General features: G+C 42.0%; 1 protein-coding gene across 1 annotated transcript in view; it reads right to left on the bottom strand.

Moving 5' to 3' along the window:
* COL25A1 (collagen type XXV alpha 1 chain) overlaps positions 1 to 17,513 on the bottom strand; it is a 314,902-nt gene that overhangs the window by 17,016 nt on the left and 280,373 nt on the right. Inside the window, exons 29-32 of the mRNA XM_086962004.1 lie at positions 12,330 to 12,383; positions 12,013 to 12,039; positions 9,567 to 9,620; positions 2,841 to 2,927 (exon numbers count right to left, since the gene is read on the bottom strand). Of these exons, the coding sequence (XP_086818130.1) occupies positions 2,841 to 2,927; positions 9,567 to 9,620; positions 12,013 to 12,039; positions 12,330 to 12,383 (222 nt within the window). The remainder of the gene's footprint in view (positions 1 to 2,840; positions 2,928 to 9,566; positions 9,621 to 12,012; positions 12,040 to 12,329; positions 12,384 to 17,513) is intronic.

Below are 17,513 nucleotides of genomic sequence, written 5' to 3'. Positions count from 1 at the left end.
GGTATGGGGTAATGTAAATGTAAATGTAAATGTGCAGGTATTTATATAGCGCAAATCACCAACTGGTCTCTAAGCGCTTGCTTAGGGAACCCGTCCTGGTATTCCCCTGTGAGATAACCCCGGCAGGGTATTCGCAAGGTGAAAGCCAGGCATCCCGCCGCGAGGGGCCGTTGTGGAGATTAAGCAAGCTATTGCCCAGAGTCGCAGAGTGTGAACCAGTGAATCGAGTAGGCACCGGAGCGAGAATTGTCGAGTCCATGGACATTTTAGGACTCAAGACCCCGCCAAGCCGGGAATTGAACCCAGGTCCCGGGCTGACCTCTGCTTCCAGGTCTACCTCCTCTAACCAGTGAGCCACACTTCTCTTCTGGAATCGCCACACTCGGGCGGAGATTCTGCCACGAGTGCAAAGATTCTGACCCGAGTCCAAACGTAAAGATACTACTCGTAACTTGCCTTTGTGAACACCGAAAGTCGTAAACTAAGACTTTTGGTTTAAGTTTACCTTTGTGAATCGGGCCCTGAGTGTGAAATACTGAATGCCTGGCTGGATTACTTTCCAAATCACCAACATCACTGTACATGTTGTAGGTGGAAAAACTGCATCATGATATTCAAAGGAAAGATTCCATTGCAGTGCTTGTAGTGCATTCCATTGACGCTCTATAGTTTTGCAATCTCTAATTTGCCAGGGCTACCATTTTAGGAGACCAATGACAAACGCTGTGCTCTTTGCATCTGTAGTTTATGGGTAGGTCAAAGAAAAGGGAAAAGAAGTAATCATCAAAAACACAGCATTATGCCACTTTGACTTCTCCGGAAATGACGTGCCCCACTGCTGTCTTCAACACAAAATGTGCGCCTCGTGGTACCAAGACTGCCATTGCTCATCTTGAGTGAGTAGGCTATTTTCAAAACAAATTTCTGATCCCTACACACGGATGAAGCAAACTCGAGGACCATATCCTTTTGATCCGTGCACTCATATTGTACAAAGAATAAAACTGCAGTTTGCACACAGGATGCTTGCAACAGCATTGCTTTTTCTGCTTCCCCTTAGAAATATTACATACATATTATGGCCCCTTTCTCCAATGCTGTAATGGCATGCATGGTCATGCTAGTATTGTTGCGTAGCTATCTTTTGTGAACACAAACACCAGTGAAATGTTCCATGATCATTTTCCCAACACCATTTTTATGCACAAGCAATATCTGAAACGTGCACATATAAAATGAATGACACAATTAATACATTAAGAATGTTATAAATATGTATATATGTATATTTATGTCCACTGCCTGCAAAACTGTATACATATATAACAAATTTGGCTATTTTCATTGCAAAAATATCACTAGCTTCTAAACCCATAATTCACAATGATTTCATACTCCGGGAGTGGTTCCGATAAACAAGGGAAATTATGTAATTCTCATTAATTCCAGGTTTCTTTCAATGACAAACCTTAATTGCTTTTTACATGTAATATAAACAATGCATAATGGGTAACATACATTAAAGTCCAATAGTGGGATTCTGGTGACATTTACAAACCACTCTGCCCTGTGGCTTATTGTCAAGTCAATTGAACTTATAGTGGCATTACAGGACCACAATACAAAGATACAAGTTACATGTGGAGCTGTTATACAATTTGTGGGTATTTGGTGGTGCTTCAGCAAAGATACATTTACTTTAAGACATTAGCCAAGGTTTTCTGATTTCCAAATATTTGTTGCCAAATTGGTACAAGGAGAAGATTAGGAAGTAGCATGTTTAGTATAGAAAGGGGCTGGGGTTCATGCTAAGAAGTAGTAGGGTAATTCTAAATATTCTAAAGGGAAGTAGGTTTCAGTAGGAGGCAAGTTGAATAACATAAGTAAGGTACAGGAAGGGGTTTGCTGGTATACCATTTACTCCTTACAGAATTGGAAATCACTCACATTCTTTTGCTTTTCTCTTCCAAACTTTCAGTAAAATGTTTGTTTTAGTGTGTAAAAAGGCATGTATAGGGTTTTTATAAACTCTGTAAGATAACCTACAGAAATCATTGTATTAATTGTTCTTGTGGGTGTACACAAACAGCCCAAAGGGGCATCTGGTGATGGCAAGCATTCAAGACACAGACATTTCAAGGACAGGCATGAATAGGTGAGGTTAGTTGGTACCGGTGAGCAACTTCCACATTCTCTGGGTACTGGATTCCGAGCAGAGGAAGTTGCACTCACATCTGCATGCACATGCATATGTGGTAGTACGTTTGCAATGCAGAACCAAAGGCTTGCATTGCCAGAGACAGGATGGAACACAGGAATGGCATGCAGGGAGTGGAAGGAAAAGAGAAATACTGTACCAATTGGCAAGGGGCATCCAGCCCATCCAGGCCAGGCTGGCCCGGCTCCCCTTTTTCCCCTTTTAATCCTCGGAATCCCTGTTTGTAAAGATTAACTCGAAGTGTTACTGAAAATAAAGACATAGCTGACTTTTCTGGAGGGAAAAAAGCAAACAAGAGCAAAGAAAAGAAGCGAGGAGCAAACATGGATCCAGAAATGACCAGAACTATGGTGATCTAATTCAAGGAACAGGCCTGCTCAGCCAGGAGGCATGGATTCCAACAATCACTGCAAACAGTAAACCTTGCTTTGGTGCAGTGGTCTTCTGTTTATAATGGTACAGTCATAGGGTCTAATATCGCCCCATGAGTGGGGAACAATTGATTTCTGGCGAACTTGTCCAGGTCACTTGGTCACTTTACCAGTTCATGTTTGCTTCACACTTTCACATTAGTCCCACATTTCGCGAGACTCCATTTTTCTTATTCATGAGTGCGACATACCAACGGGCAAGGTGCATCTAATCCAGGGGCACCCTGTTCTCCTTTCTCCCCTTTGGGCCCCTTTTTGCCTTTCTTTCCCTTCTCCCCCTGTGGACACAAGGGTTTGAAAAATTAAACAAATGGTTGATTCGTTTTATGGGAAACAAAAAATCTTTGTATTAAACATGATTTAGCTAAGTGAGGGTTGAAGAGCATCTACCACTGTGCTGTGGCTGGTTCTGTACATTGTGGGATTCAATATGCTAGCTTCTTCCAGATACAGTAGTACATTAGTCATTTTAGATGTATCACTTTACATAATTGGAATTACATAACATTGGATTGAGCGACATTTTCATATTTGCAATAAAAGGTTGCCTTGATAACTATTTTTTCTTCATTGTTGTTCATGACTTTCCCACAATTTACAAGTTTCAGAATTAACACAAGAAAATATATGGCAGCATCCTTCATGTTATCCATCTATACTGTAGGAGACCGGGTGGAAGTCGGTGTGATGATGCCTGTGCTATCCAGTGCATCATCACTATTGTCCAAAGGATTAGATACTTACCTGGAATGCCAGTTCCCTGAAATAGCAACTGATTAAATATTTTTGGCTACACATACTTTCACACAAAGTTCTCGTCTTCTATGCTACTGAAACATGCTTTAGGTCCTGGCTCAAAATACCTGTCCAGTCACAATACACTGGTCCTGAAGTGGAGTCATTGTGACTGGTGTGTGATGGTCTGGTTTTCATTACATAGGGGACAATTTACCAAGGAGTTTTTTTGTCCATCTAACTTCTTCTCTTATGTATTCTCCTATGGTCTGATGAGTACCTCCTCTATTCATTACCTGGCCTTGTACACTTTTCCTTTTGGCAAACTCTGTACTTATTTGTTTGCTCATTTTTCTCAATTGCTCCCTCACTGCCAATCCAATTCATTGCCTCTGTGTCATTCTAGGTTGCTGTCTTTCCCTCCCCGGCCTCTACTCATCTCCAACCTTCACAGCTAAATTGATGGCCTTAAACTCATCTATTTAGTATGCCCACTTTAATACCTTCCACAATAGCTTGAACTTTAGAGCACTGGGAAAAATCTGGGGTCTAACTGCATCATGTCAGTTATTTACTCACTACTTATAATAGCTCAGGCTGGTTGTAGTAGTTGGGACTAAGAGCTGTTTGAGTGAGTTGTTTTCAATCTCCTGTTCAAAGTCTGGATTACATTTGGGTCTGTTGTTTGAGGCCCTCTTACAACCTCATATGAACGGATTCCTCTAATCTGCAGCTCCTCTAATGGGGATGTGGTCCGACCTGCCCATGAGGCAGAAGATTACATAGTGTTTTGTTGTCATATATGCCTGAATAAAGGCTGGGGCCATTTGTGCATGCCCTCGCACTATTTGTGGATCCTCGTGTTAATCTATCCTTATTTTCGCTAGTGACCTATGTTTTGTCGCCATGTTGAATGTAGAGCAAGGTGCTTTGATCAGTGAAAGCTGGACAAATGAGGCATTAACTTTAATGGAACTTTTCTGTGGGCCTGGAATGGGCAGTAGGTCAACCTTTCTGATGGATCTGGGTGGATAAGCAAGTGTGGTTCAGAGCAATGAGTGTCGGAAGATGTGTCTTAAAAACTCTGGTGAAGTAAAGAGTTGGTGACAACACATGGAGAGTGTTTGATTGGAGGTGGACAGATTGGAAAGGAACCATATGGAGAACTTTTAGATCCATTGATATAATTGTTGTACCCATCAAGTGCGGGTGGAGTAGGCCAGATAGCTGCTATTATCACAAAGGGATTTTAGAGTATTGGGTAAGCGAAGTGTCAGTGGAAAATAGCTCCAAGGCAAGAGTGCATCAGATATGTTAGGAGGCTCGATAATGGGTTCCATGGCGAAGCTCTAGCCGAGAGACTACTAATTTTGAACACTTTGTAAGCTGACATGCTGGACCAAGTGAAATGAACAAGGTCCTGCATCCTTGCAAGCCATTATGATCAGCCATCAATTAGTGGGAATTAATTATTTAGGAGAACTATAGTCTCTCAGTTCAAACGTCAAAACACTAGAACACCTGTTTGTTGTAAAATTTGAAGTAAAAGAGCTTGCCCTGTAGAAACTAAATAGACATGCGTATATATCTTTAATTCTGCAAAGTCTTTTTTTTTATCCATCGTACTACTGGGGTTTCCTGTTATCATTTAGTTGTTCTGTTTTTTTTCTCATATAACGCTTTCGGAAAGTGAGGTACCCGCGGGTCAGTTGGTTCACATGATGCAAACCATCGCCAGAAAATTTGCTGCTTGTGGTAACCGGAAAAATGTCATCTGAACCACATTATCCGCCCACCACATCCACTCCAACACCACACATAAAAAAATTAAAAATAATCCTCCTAAACAGTCCTGCCAGTTGAGCACAGTGGTAAATAGCTCTCCAGCCCACCTCAGTTGAATAATCGCCAGCCTTTCCTTTTCTGTTATCAATGGATGGAGGAAAGACGAAAGGAAGTTTAAAAACTGTTATTTGAAAGGGAACTCGGTGTCACGACAAAGAAGTGGACAGTAGGGTGGGAGGAGGCACTAGGAGAATTAGTAATTCAAGGGGAGGGTGGCAAAGTTGCAATTTGGTGAGGAAAATATATTTTGAAAGGAAAGAGAAAAGGGATCAAAAAGGAGGAAGGAGTCAGGAAAGAACAAAGGTAGAATGCGCAGGAAGGAGTTTGCACCAATGGACTGGAAAAAAAGGTTAGAGTGTAACACCGACACAATAAGACATCACACTAGACACAAAAAGGCAGTACGATTGCACAATCTGAATAAATTAAAAAATGATACAAAAGTGAATTGTAATCAAAGGAAAGCTAAACTTTTTAGTTTACTATACATAGAAACAGGAAAGAAAATAACAGTGCATTAAATGAATTAAATCAATTGCATTCATTTCATGAGTCTGTGCAGTGTTGTTTTAGATTCAGGCATGTTAGTGTGGCTCTTCAGTTAGTATTGCCAGTGTGCCAAAGCGTGTGTCTTGATAGTGGCATATATGGTTAAGGTATCTGCAGCTTCATCTTAACCTTGACTCTACACTACCAGGACGTCTGCATGACCCAGATCCTCTAACAATGGAAAAGGGAAAATCAAGGCTTAGTTGAGCTCCATTAAGCCTGCAGGTACCTTGAGGGCAGATGCCCTAGTTGTAGCCAAAACTGTTCCTCTCCCAGCCTTGCTTGTGCAACAAATCTTGTAATAGATCCTGAGTTGAACCTCTAAAGCTCAGCATTTAGATGTTGCTGTTCTGCAATACCCAAAGGACAGGTTAGTACAGTTCATCCCATCACGTGGTAATAATAAATGTGATGTGTTTCCAAGTATTCTGCAGTGCCAAAGCACCTCCCCTGGAAATCCGCTGTGCCAAAGACTAGCGGCAGAATAATCTTTAGAGGGCAGGGTGTCGTCAGAGACTTAGAAAAATTGCCCGGGCAAACAACAAGCTGTGGGAGATGAGTGGATGACAGATTGCCTCTGATTTACTAGTTGTACTGTAGATCAAAGCAACACCTAAAAGAAATGAGTAAATTGCAAATAATTCAGAACCCATACTCAAGGCTGAGGCTCAAACGAAAGGGTGTGGATTAGATCCCACCTGCCCTGAAGCCACAACACTGGCTCCGAGAGGAACAGGGAGTGTAATGTTTTCCGCAATCTACATAAAGTCTACTGGGGCGCACTGGCTCTAGCTACTTGCAGGAAATAGGCCTCTTCTACATGGGGCCCTATGACCTGAAATGGACAATCACCAGGCTCATCTTCTAGCCCAAGTTAAAGGAAAACAAACATGGAGGCAAACCATCAGGGTACTGGAGGCTCGTCTCTGCAAAGAACAGATCACACAATTGTGGACAGTGCCACGCCTACCAGACAGCTCTTCAAGGAGGCCTTCCTGATATCCTGTGGTTAGAACAAGACCTATTGACCCATGCATTCCCCCATTGTCAGTAGAGTGCCAAACCCTTAACCTTAAAACCTGTTCTTTGACCCTGATCACCTGATAAATTTCAATTCTTCATCTTACTCAGCAGACTGGGTTCCCAAGAACCAATCTTCATTATCACTGACTCAGTGCTGAGAAGTGGCCACTTGGCAACAAACCAGCACACTACAAAACATCTGGATTAATAGCAAACATATGTAATGAAAAGGCAAGGGTCTTTTGTGACATTCCCAGTGGAGAGAGCACACATCTAAGAATGGGCAAGCAAGATTCCATGTATATAGTTAACAGTACAAAAAAGTAATGCTTGTAGACTGTACTGCTCGCTATATCTTAGCAAAGGTCACTTCTTTGATGCAACCTTAATATCCAGGGTGGTTCAAAGGCAGGCGTGTTATCTCTGATCCGGATCGCTGACACTGGAATAGGATTTCTTTATTAGAGGGAAAGTAACCTGTAAATGTATATTATGGAAAGCAAGTAGATGTTTTCTTTTACTAAATGAATAATATGTTGAAATTCGGATTGGTGATGCCATTCTGGTGTCTTTATTCTCATAGGTTTGCTTTCTTTCTGTTTCTTGACCTAGAGTCTGTCTCGTATCTCGTTACCAAGAAACCATATCAGAGGCAAGTGCGGCTCTACAACTACCCATGCTCTCTAAAACTAAAACAAGACCCCCCTAAACTCTTTTATAGTTTCTGAAAAATATTTGTGGTCTTGTTAAATAATCTGAAGACGCTTATGATGCAATCAACCGTGGCTGCTCATCTGATGATACATCAATCAAAATTTTGATATCTCGGAGAAAATATTCAGCTATTTCTATTCCGCTCATTGTCGGAGATACACTTGTGCAAAAGAGTCCTCGGGCCTCATTTATGAGGCTGTGCGTCACTTTTACGCCGCCGGTCAGTCCCTTTTTGTGACGCACCAGTGGCGTAAAAAATGTGCCTTGTTGCACCATATTTACAAAGTGACGCAACTAGGTAGATGCGTCACTTTGTAAACCCCTGCGCCACATTATACCTGCGCCAGGTATAATGTGTGCAAGGGGGGGCGTTTTGACGCAAGAAAGGGTCATAGAAGTGACGCTGTGAAATCTATAAGATTTCACTGCGCCATTTCTTGGCCGCTTATGCGTCAAAATCTTACGCCTGCTTCATGGAAGGCGTAAGACAGATTCAGGCACTAACAACATGGGACTTGCTCATGTGAAAGTACACATTGCTGGAGTTGCGTCACTTTTGTGACACACTCCAGCAATGCGTCACTTTTGCGCCTACAGATACGTCAGAAATTCTGATGTATCTGTAACACCTTGCGCCATGATGCGTCATATTATAAATAAGATGCATCAATCATGACGCAAGGAGTGCACACTGAGAAGTGAAGCATCGCTGCTTTCACGTAGCGATGCGTCATTTCTCATAAGTTAGGCCCCTCTAATTTAACAGATAAGGGAGACACATGGACATGAAGAGATTTTTTGAGAGACACACTGATCAGTCTTGGGAGGAATTAGGGATAGGAACGCTGGCTTACTGATTCACCTCAAACTCCCAGTCATGTAAGCCATTGACAGCGTTACAGATAGGATTTGATCAGTTTCATATCATTCTCTGTGACTTACTCCCGCATGTTTCGGCATGAGCTGTGCACTGATTTGCAAAATGTTTTCCTAGTTGAGGGGCCTGACTGGACCACAAGAGAGCATTGCACAGGGAGGCAAATTTACGGAGGAGACTTCTTGCCCCCTGGGGACTTTTCTGGTAGGTCTTGTTTGAAATTTAGATTATGCTGGAGTATTTCACATAATACTAGGACTTTCTTGTTATGCTTGTTAAGTGAAATTCCCCAAAAGACACCATGTTGCGTAATTACAGTGCTATTTGCAGCAAAATTATAGTGCAGGAGCACAGGAACAACCAGAACAACCAGATAAACTAGAACAACTAGAACACTGGCAACAATTTTTTGCCGCAATTGTATTTGTTTCAGCACATAATGCATAATTTCTTTAAAAAGTGGCACGACAACTCGTTTTAAACTAAAATATAGCGCTAAACAACAGATTTGTATTTTGCATAATTATAATTATGCAGGATTCTGCACAATTTTCCAAATATTTTGTTTTAATTACATGAAAACAAATCACACAGATTTTGCACACCCTTTCTTTCTGGTCCTTAACCAATTACCATTTTGCTAAAAAAAAAAAATATGGGGCAAACCAATTTTCAGTTTGTTGTTTGCTGAATATAAGATGATGAGGTTCACAACGGCAAAGTATGCGTTTGCTACATTTCTCAGACAGTAGATGGCAAAAATGTAGCAACATATTTTAGGGAGAATGTTGAAAAATGGCGCTGCTTCTGGTTAATGGTACCTTTTGGAGTTGTTTTAAATACTTTCTGCGGCCTGCAGTGGAGCTGACGTATTTTCTATCTATTACAGGGCACTTGATAACCATGTGCACATTCTCAAAGGATGGATATCTAACAGAGCTAGGTTATTTGGTTTCAGAGGGTTACACACTTGAACTGGACAAAATGGCAGGTCTTGTTAGTAATTTCCACAGCTACTGGTGTTATTGCAGGCAGCCGTCAATGCAAGCATGTTTTTCACCTGTGTTAGTCTAAGCAGGTCTGGTGCACATTATTGGCATTGGACACAGGTGCTAGCTTGCAGCCTGTGTCGTATAAAACTGGGAGAGCAAACGTTTATTAGTACTTCAGTCACCTTTTCTCCCCTTTCTCCTGGGTCACCTTTCTCTCCTCCTGGACCTGGGAACCCCTGAAAAATACAGAAGGACACCTTATCTTATCGAGACTGCGTGCGTGAGGGTAGCGGCACCAATCAGCAGCAAGTGTTAGTATTTGACGCTCAGTGTCACTAACAGAGCCTGAGTATCAATGGCCACCTCTGGTACCGCCCATCTCCATGGGTGATATCACACTGTCGAAGTCTGAGTCCCCTGGTTTCCGCAAACTCGAAAATACTTGCTACCGTATGACCAGGGCCTATTTTTACTTGCCAAAGCAGGTGGAACTTAGCGCCAGAAAATGGCCTGTTAATGTGGGAAGACATGCATAGGCAGGCGCAGAATGAAGGAATACATTTATTGCATAGATACAATAAAATATCAAGATCAATCATAAAAAACAATAACATTTGTGTGAATACAGAAACTAAAAAATTACAACCATAAGTTAAAAAATATAAACTATTCCAGACTGCGATGAGCAAGATCCAGAAATTTTACAAACTTCCCAATAAATTGCATGTCATTGGTAGAAAATAGTAAGTCTGTGCCTGCATGTATTTCCCCATTATCTGGTTATTATCTCATAATGGCATGGTAATGGGGGAAGATATGTAATTTCATTTACAGTTTTTGTAAAGCGCATCCCGATGGAATATCATGGTGCTGGCATCGCTCCCCGTCATTTCTTGAAGCATTAGATGGTGCAGGACCAGCATCATTGGGCCCTAAAAAACACGTTTTTAACTTCTTCCTGAACCTCAAAAGGTCTTCAATGATACGAATATCTAGTGGCAACTTGTTCCACTGTACTGAAGCCTGATGTGAAAACGAGCGGCCTCCTGCTCTAGCTTTCTTTTTTCGCCTAGTTTTCACCAGTGCAAGATTCCGCGATCTCAGATCACGTGTGAGTAAAAAGAATTCTACTCTGTCTTGCAAAATTATTGGGCCAGTTTTATACAAGGGTTTGTGGGTATGGCAGAGTATCTTGAATGTCACTCTTTGGCGTAGTCTAGCAGGCATGATACTTCTGTGCCTGCATGTTATTTCCTATTTTAGGGTTATTACCTCTTAATGGCCTGGTAACAGTAGAGAGGTAACAGGCCAGGCCGTGCCAGTAATTTCAGGTGCGCAGTTATCATCTTGCAATTACCAAAGGCCTCATTTATGAGGCCGTGCTTAACTTTTATGCCGCCGGTGCGTCACTTTTTGTGACGCACCAGTGGCGTAAAAATTGCACCTTGTTGCGCCATATTTACAAAGTGACGCATCTAGGTAGATGCGTCACTTTGTAAACCCCTGCGCCACATTATACCTGCGGCAGGTATAATGTATGCAAGGGGGGCGTATTGACGCAAGAAAGGGTCGTAGAAGTGACGCAGTGAAATCTATGAGATTACACTGCGTTACTTTTTTAAGACGCCGTTGCGCCAAAATCTTGCACCTGCCTCACAGCAGGCGTAAGACTGACGAAGGCCCTTTCACATGGGGCTTGCCCCATGTGAAAGGACGCATTGCTGACTTTTGTGACACACTCCAGCAATGCGTCACTTTTGCGCTTACAGATACGTCAGAAATACTGACGTATCTGTAACTCCTTGCTACATGATGTGTCATAATGTAAATATGACGCATCATTGGTGTCGCAAGGAGGGCACAATAAAAAGTGACGCATCGCTGTTTTCACGTAGCGATGCGTCACTTTTCATAAATGAGGCCCCATGTAACTAGATATCGGCTCCCATTTCAGTTTAACTTTGGTATTCCACCTCCAGTTTTCCTTTTTCCCCTTTGTAATGGTTTTAACAGTGTGAACATTACATTTCGGTATTTTTGTATTCACCTCATCGATGAAAAAGCTAAAATAAAATACGGTTTATTGTAGTATGGACACGGGTAACCAATGTGGTGAAAATACGACTTCTTTGGGCAATGTATCTGTTTATTTAATCTTGTCTTTAAAGTTGTTAATTACGGAAGAGAGGCATTATTAAGGTGTCTGAAATATCCAAGCTTGTTGAAGACAGTGCCCATAAGCTCATATGCAGAGGAGTGTGTTTAAAATTGGCAATTCCGTGTGCTTGGTAAAAAAGAATGAAAAAAAAAATGGTAGACATGGACATAGAAAACAGACTAGGACGAAAATGCATTTAATCATGCACATGCTCATTGCTTAGCATGATACCTGCTGCGCAAAAGTTAATCAATCGCCCTCTCATACTTGTTACAAAAACTCCTTCCAAAGCCGCCCATTTTTCAGAAAACATTTATGAAGATTGCATTTTGCTCGGGAAAGCATATGGTTTTACATTGATGGAAGATTATCCATTGCCACGCATATCTACATATTGTAGATCTGAGCGCATACGCAGTGAAGCGGCGAGGATATTAGACAATCATGCATTAGACAAAAACTCTACTTACGTCTAGCCCGGGCTCTCCGTCTTTACCCTGCCAAGAAGTCATAGGAGGTGTGTTAGTTCTTTGATGGTTACGTGACTACGTTATCTGGAACCCCTACCTGGCCAAGATAGTCATGACGCATACCTGGAAAGGGTTGTTCGGCAGTAGTAAATGCACATTTCCTTATCTGAGTAACAAGTAGATAGGCAGCTGCCTCAGTTATGAATATGTATCACCAAAGTCCAATAGTTTAACCTCATTATCTACTTCCACAGATGGATGAAATCTCATCATAAACAAAGTGCAATTGACAAGCCAATAAACTAAGGTGTACTTACAGGCAAACCATAAGGTCCTCTTGGTCCAGGGTCACCCGCTGCTCCCTTGTCACCCTAAGCAAAAAGTCATACTTGTTACCAAAGGATCACTCTCTAGGTTAAGAAAGATTCCATGCAAACAATTATTCAACTTTTGGCCCCACCATTTCCCTCATCAAAGAAGCAATATGTGTGTTAACTTACGTACCACAGACTCTTCTAATGCTTGCAACTAAAGCCCAATGAAGGCCCCCCGCCCAAAAAAATAGTAAGACTGACACTCACTCATGGGTGTTCATGAAAGATTAAAAAATATATATCCTTTAAAACCACTACCAGTTGGGAGTCACTGTCAGTCATGGGGAACACTCATTCAGACTTGAGTCCAACTAGGCGGCATATCCCGCTGTGGGTGCAAACTCCAATCTGTGTCCAAAATGAATTATGATATGCGCACAAACTGTGGATGTTGGCACCTGTAATTTGGAGCTGGGTAAACTTTGCGTACATTTCGATTGCAAATGGATCAAATGGGCTGTTTGCAGGTGTAGGAATGGGGAATAACACAAGCTCTTTGTGTGTCAATCCCCATTCCTGTGTAAATGGGCACAAATTGTGCACTTATTAATTTGAGCACCCACATGCCATGGCATAGTTGTAGGTGCACAATTTGCACCGGAGGCAGATGCTAGATTCTACTCAAGCCCTAAAATATTCAGCTTTTCATTTGACTGATAACTTGGGTATTGCTGTACAAGAACAATGGCGCAACAATAGCCTCCGCGTTGCAGGGTGCCCAAGTTCTAGGAAGGCCCCTCTGACACTTTGCACAGGCGGTCGGCTGCTGGGCTAAAAGCTCCTGGCTGGGCATGGGGGGGGGGGCCTCAATGTATTTTGCAGTGGTGCCCCCTCTAATTTGGTTACACTGGTGTACAGGACTCTTACCCATTGACACATACATGTAGGATAAAGGCACCAGGGTCATCCTCCTATGGTTCTATGTTGATTTGACAGTTTAAGACAATTGAAATGGCAGGCTAAATGAGCTTGCGCTGTTGCTTGACCAGTGCTTAATTTGAGCTGGTGGTTTCCAGTGCTCAGCACTTGCATTTAATCATAGACATCAACACTTATACCCACAACTCGATCAGTTCATTTTTGGTTGGAATGGGGAGATTAAATGATTTGCCCGAACTCACAGGATGTTGAGCTGACCCTGAGACTCAAACCTTAGCACCGAGGCCAGCAGCTCTAGCCATTACGCCACATCCTCCGCCCACTTGTAGGGTTTCATGGTTAGTAGCTTGTTCTGTTTTAGACAGCGCTAATAGGAGAAATAGGTAGGTGAAAGCTGCCTCCTGACAAGAGCCCTGGCACTTATTTTCTTTACAAATGAACCACTGTGCTTAACGTGTTGAACCAGTTCCAGAAATAACACAAGGGGCCCAACTCACAAAGGTAAACTGAGATGAAAGTTTAACTTTATAACTTTCGGTATTCACAAAGGGCATTAATGAGTAGTAAATTTAGACTTTTGTCTCAGTTTATCTTAAGTTTTGGTCTTAAGTTTAACTGAAACCAAAAGTCTAGTCTTAGTTAAACTTAAGACCATAACTAAAGTTAAACTGAGACAAAAGTATAACTTTACTACTCATAAATGTTCGTTGTGAATAACGTAAAGCATATGGTTAGACTTTCATCTCAGTTTACCTTTGTGAATCAAGCCCATGGGCTTTTCCTTCCATTTGTACCCTTTTGACAGGCTTTAATACCTCTAATTTCAGTTAATTACCAATTACTTACAAATGAACTTCTAAATTCTCATGAGTTACATCCATATCTTTCACTACCTAAGCAATTAGTGTCTAAGTGAGACCGAAAAAGGCACCCAAACTACTCGTACTGAAGTGAAAGACAAAACAGGCTCCAGAACAAAAGATTGAAAGCAATGCGGCTGACATGAGGTGGAGTCATATCTGTGAACAACCTTTAAAAGTTGAGCATCCAGGGCATCCACTAAAGATTTTGTACCTTACGTGTAGTGAGTGCAGATGCACTACGGGTATTCGTTCGCGCTTAACAAATTGCAAAAATAAATAAAAATAATTAAAAATGCTTAACTAGACAATAGTGGCTTAAGAGAGAGCCGGAGTGGGGCATTTTCTGCATATGGAAAGATGAGTCTGACATGGAGATCTAATATCCTTTAAACGACCAATGCACATTTTCAGCACTACTCTAAAGTCCAAATTATTAAGATTTTTTTCAGGCCTGAAAAAATGTAGTTTAGGTAAGAAGGCATGAAGGCGCCCCACCTGGTTTGAAGGGAAATCTCATGTCACATTAAATAATACTGTTTTCCTATGTACATTTCTGGCAGGTTTGAACTGCCGAAAGTTAAAGTGTGAGGAATTTAACACACTGGTAATTTCTGGGGGCAGTAATGGGATGTGCTCAGGTGCTGAAAAATACCAAACCTCCCATAATCAGGGCATTTATGTCTTGGTGTCTTGGAGACATTACTACAGCCTTATAGCCCGCCGTAGCGGGCTATACCGGCTATTAAAGGCCCGCTGAATCATTAAAGGCCCGAGCCGAAGGCAAGGGACTTTAACGAGACAGCGGGACTTTAATTGCCGGTATAGCCCTGCTACGAAGGGCTATAAGGCTATAGGAACATTCTGCCACTAGAGGGCAGAATGTTCTAACAAATTAAACAAAGGGTTCTCGAAGCTCGAGGGGATATAAATCCCCTCGAGCTTCGAGAAGCCTTTGTAGAACATTGGAATGTTGCTCTCGGGCCTTTACTGGCCTGTAGAAACAGGGAGCACTCCATTGTCTGCACTGGAGCTCCCAACATTCCAATGTTCTAATATAGCCTTATATCCAGCTGTAGCGGGCTATACCGGCTATTTAAGGCCCGCTTCAGCATTTCATCTCGGGCCTTTAACATTTTGCCACTAGGGGGCAGAATGTTCTAACAAATAAAACAAAGGCCTCTCGTAGCCCAAGGGTGTTTAAATCCCCTCAGGCTCCGAGAGGCCTTTGTAAAACAACATTGGAATGTTGCTTTGCGGGCTTTTACAGGCCCGTAGAAGCTCGGAGAACTCCATTGTATTCAATGGAATGCTCCACATTCCAATGTTCTAATATTCTTTTTAAGCCACAGATTACCATGGAGTCAAATAGGGGTTTGGGAAATTTTAATTTTGCATGCCAAACTTTGCAAAGTTGTCACATTCCACAATTGGTGAACAGTGTGAAATTTGGCAACTACCAAAAACTTCAACTTTCTTGCAAAAAGACTTATTGCAGAAAAATGTACCAAAACTGGGGCCTTTTCAAGCAAAACCTAATTTTTTGCAGCATTGTTTAACAGTTATTTTTAAAGTTCACAAAGTTTTCCGAGAAACCCTCTGCTCTTCATACATCCATAGTTCAAATTCATTATTTTCCCAATATGTCGAAACCATATTGAAGACCATCTGTGGATTGAGGTCCCTCAAATGGAAAATCTTGCTGAATACTTGTCATGAATGTCAACCATTTAACTTCTGTTTAATCTCAACATTCATCTATAAGCAGCATCAAATCAAAGTGGTCAATGGGGTTTGTCATTGTCAAGAAGCCCGAAGTTAATAAGACAGGTGGGGAGAGTTGATCCTAATTAGCTGTCTTGAGGATGTAGGATGTCACTAAGGGGCCTTGTGTGAAGTTCTGGAGGCCAGGGAGCTGAAAGTTTTCATCCAGATGTAAAAGTGTGAGGGTTTGACCAGCAGTTCAGAAGTCACTTGAGAGGGATGGTTTCACTTTCTTTAGGAGAAAAAGCTAGTGCTGGTCTATCTTTGTTTTCTTGACAATGGGTCCCTTGAGGATGATGTTGGTGTCCAGGGTGAATCCAGGTGACTTGGCCTATGGCACACGGTGAAATTTGAGGTTTGAAGCCATCAAGGTTGATGTCAATTAGCCTAGTTTGGACTACGCCTTGCTTGTTGTTCTTGTCAATTAAGAGGAATTCTGCTTTGGTTGTATTGAGCTTCAGGTGGGTGCTGGACATCCATGTCTGGATACGGTGCAGGCAGTGTCTGAGGCACTGGGGGGCATATTATCAAGGGAGTTTATCTCCGCTTTTTTGGCTTTAAAAGCCAAGAAAGCAGAGATAAAATGATCTTCCTATTACCTAGCGGTCGCTAACACCAGTTAGCGACAGCTAGTAGGAGATAGCGACCATCTTGGGCCCCACTTTGCATGTCAGAGAAATTTATCACTAATGACATGCAAATTGGGCGTGCCAAGATGTTAGCGACTGGAAACAGTCGCTAACATCGCTATCTCCTATTACCAACTTTTGGAGATATTCGCGCTAAGCGGGAATATCTCCAAGAGCTAACACCTGCCCTGAGCAGTTCTTAGCCATGTTATCCAATGGGAGGTGGATAACATGGCTAAGAGCCTTAGCTCGGTAATGCATGAATATCGCTGACTTTTCAGCGATATTCATGCATTGCGGCCGATTTTTATCGCATTTGCGATAAACCTTGGTAATACCAAGGTTTATCTGCGATAAAAATCGCTGCAGGTCGGCGATACATTTTTGTCTCTAACCAAGCAATAGCGATAATTATCGCTATTGCTTGGTAATATGCCCCTGGATTTTTTAAGCAGATGAGACTTTTATGTACGACGGGGTATTGTTGACACATTTTTAAATGTTAATGCCTTTAACAGTGACTACAGCCCAAAGGAGCATAGCGTCATTAGTTGTCTCATCATTAAAAAACAGAACAGGCTTGCTATAAAATGTATAAATACACTTTGCAGCATTAGTACTGGACCCTTAAAAAAGTGTGGGTCCTTGCTAACTTTTACTGGAAGCAAAGTCAAAGCCCTGGTGGTACCAACAGACCTTTGGCGCCGGTAGCCTAGGCCGGAAATTGTGGGAGGGGCTCTTAAAGAGGCTGCTGCTCCTCAAGGCTGTCCTTTATTTTTGCCCCATGCACAGTGGCACAAATAAAGAGGTCTGTGCTGCAGCATTCAAACTTTGTGGGACTCTGCACAACTTAAAGTTGTGTTAGGCTGTGTGGATATAGTGGCAGCATTAGTTGAGGCATGCACTGTCATTGGGACCGGCCACAATCATGTCCTAGTTGTACAAATGTGCAAATGTCTGTTTTGTGCAAAGATGGATGCACATATCTAGACATT

Source organism: Lissotriton vulgaris, chromosome 3_1 (genome assembly GCF_964263255.1).
Source record: "Lissotriton vulgaris chromosome 3_1, aLisVul1.2, whole genome shotgun sequence".
Taxonomy (NCBI): domain Eukaryota; kingdom Metazoa; phylum Chordata; class Amphibia; order Caudata; family Salamandridae; genus Lissotriton; species Lissotriton vulgaris.
The sequence above is the reverse complement of the archived record's forward strand: the minus strand, read 5'-3'. Positions and strand labels throughout refer to the sequence as shown.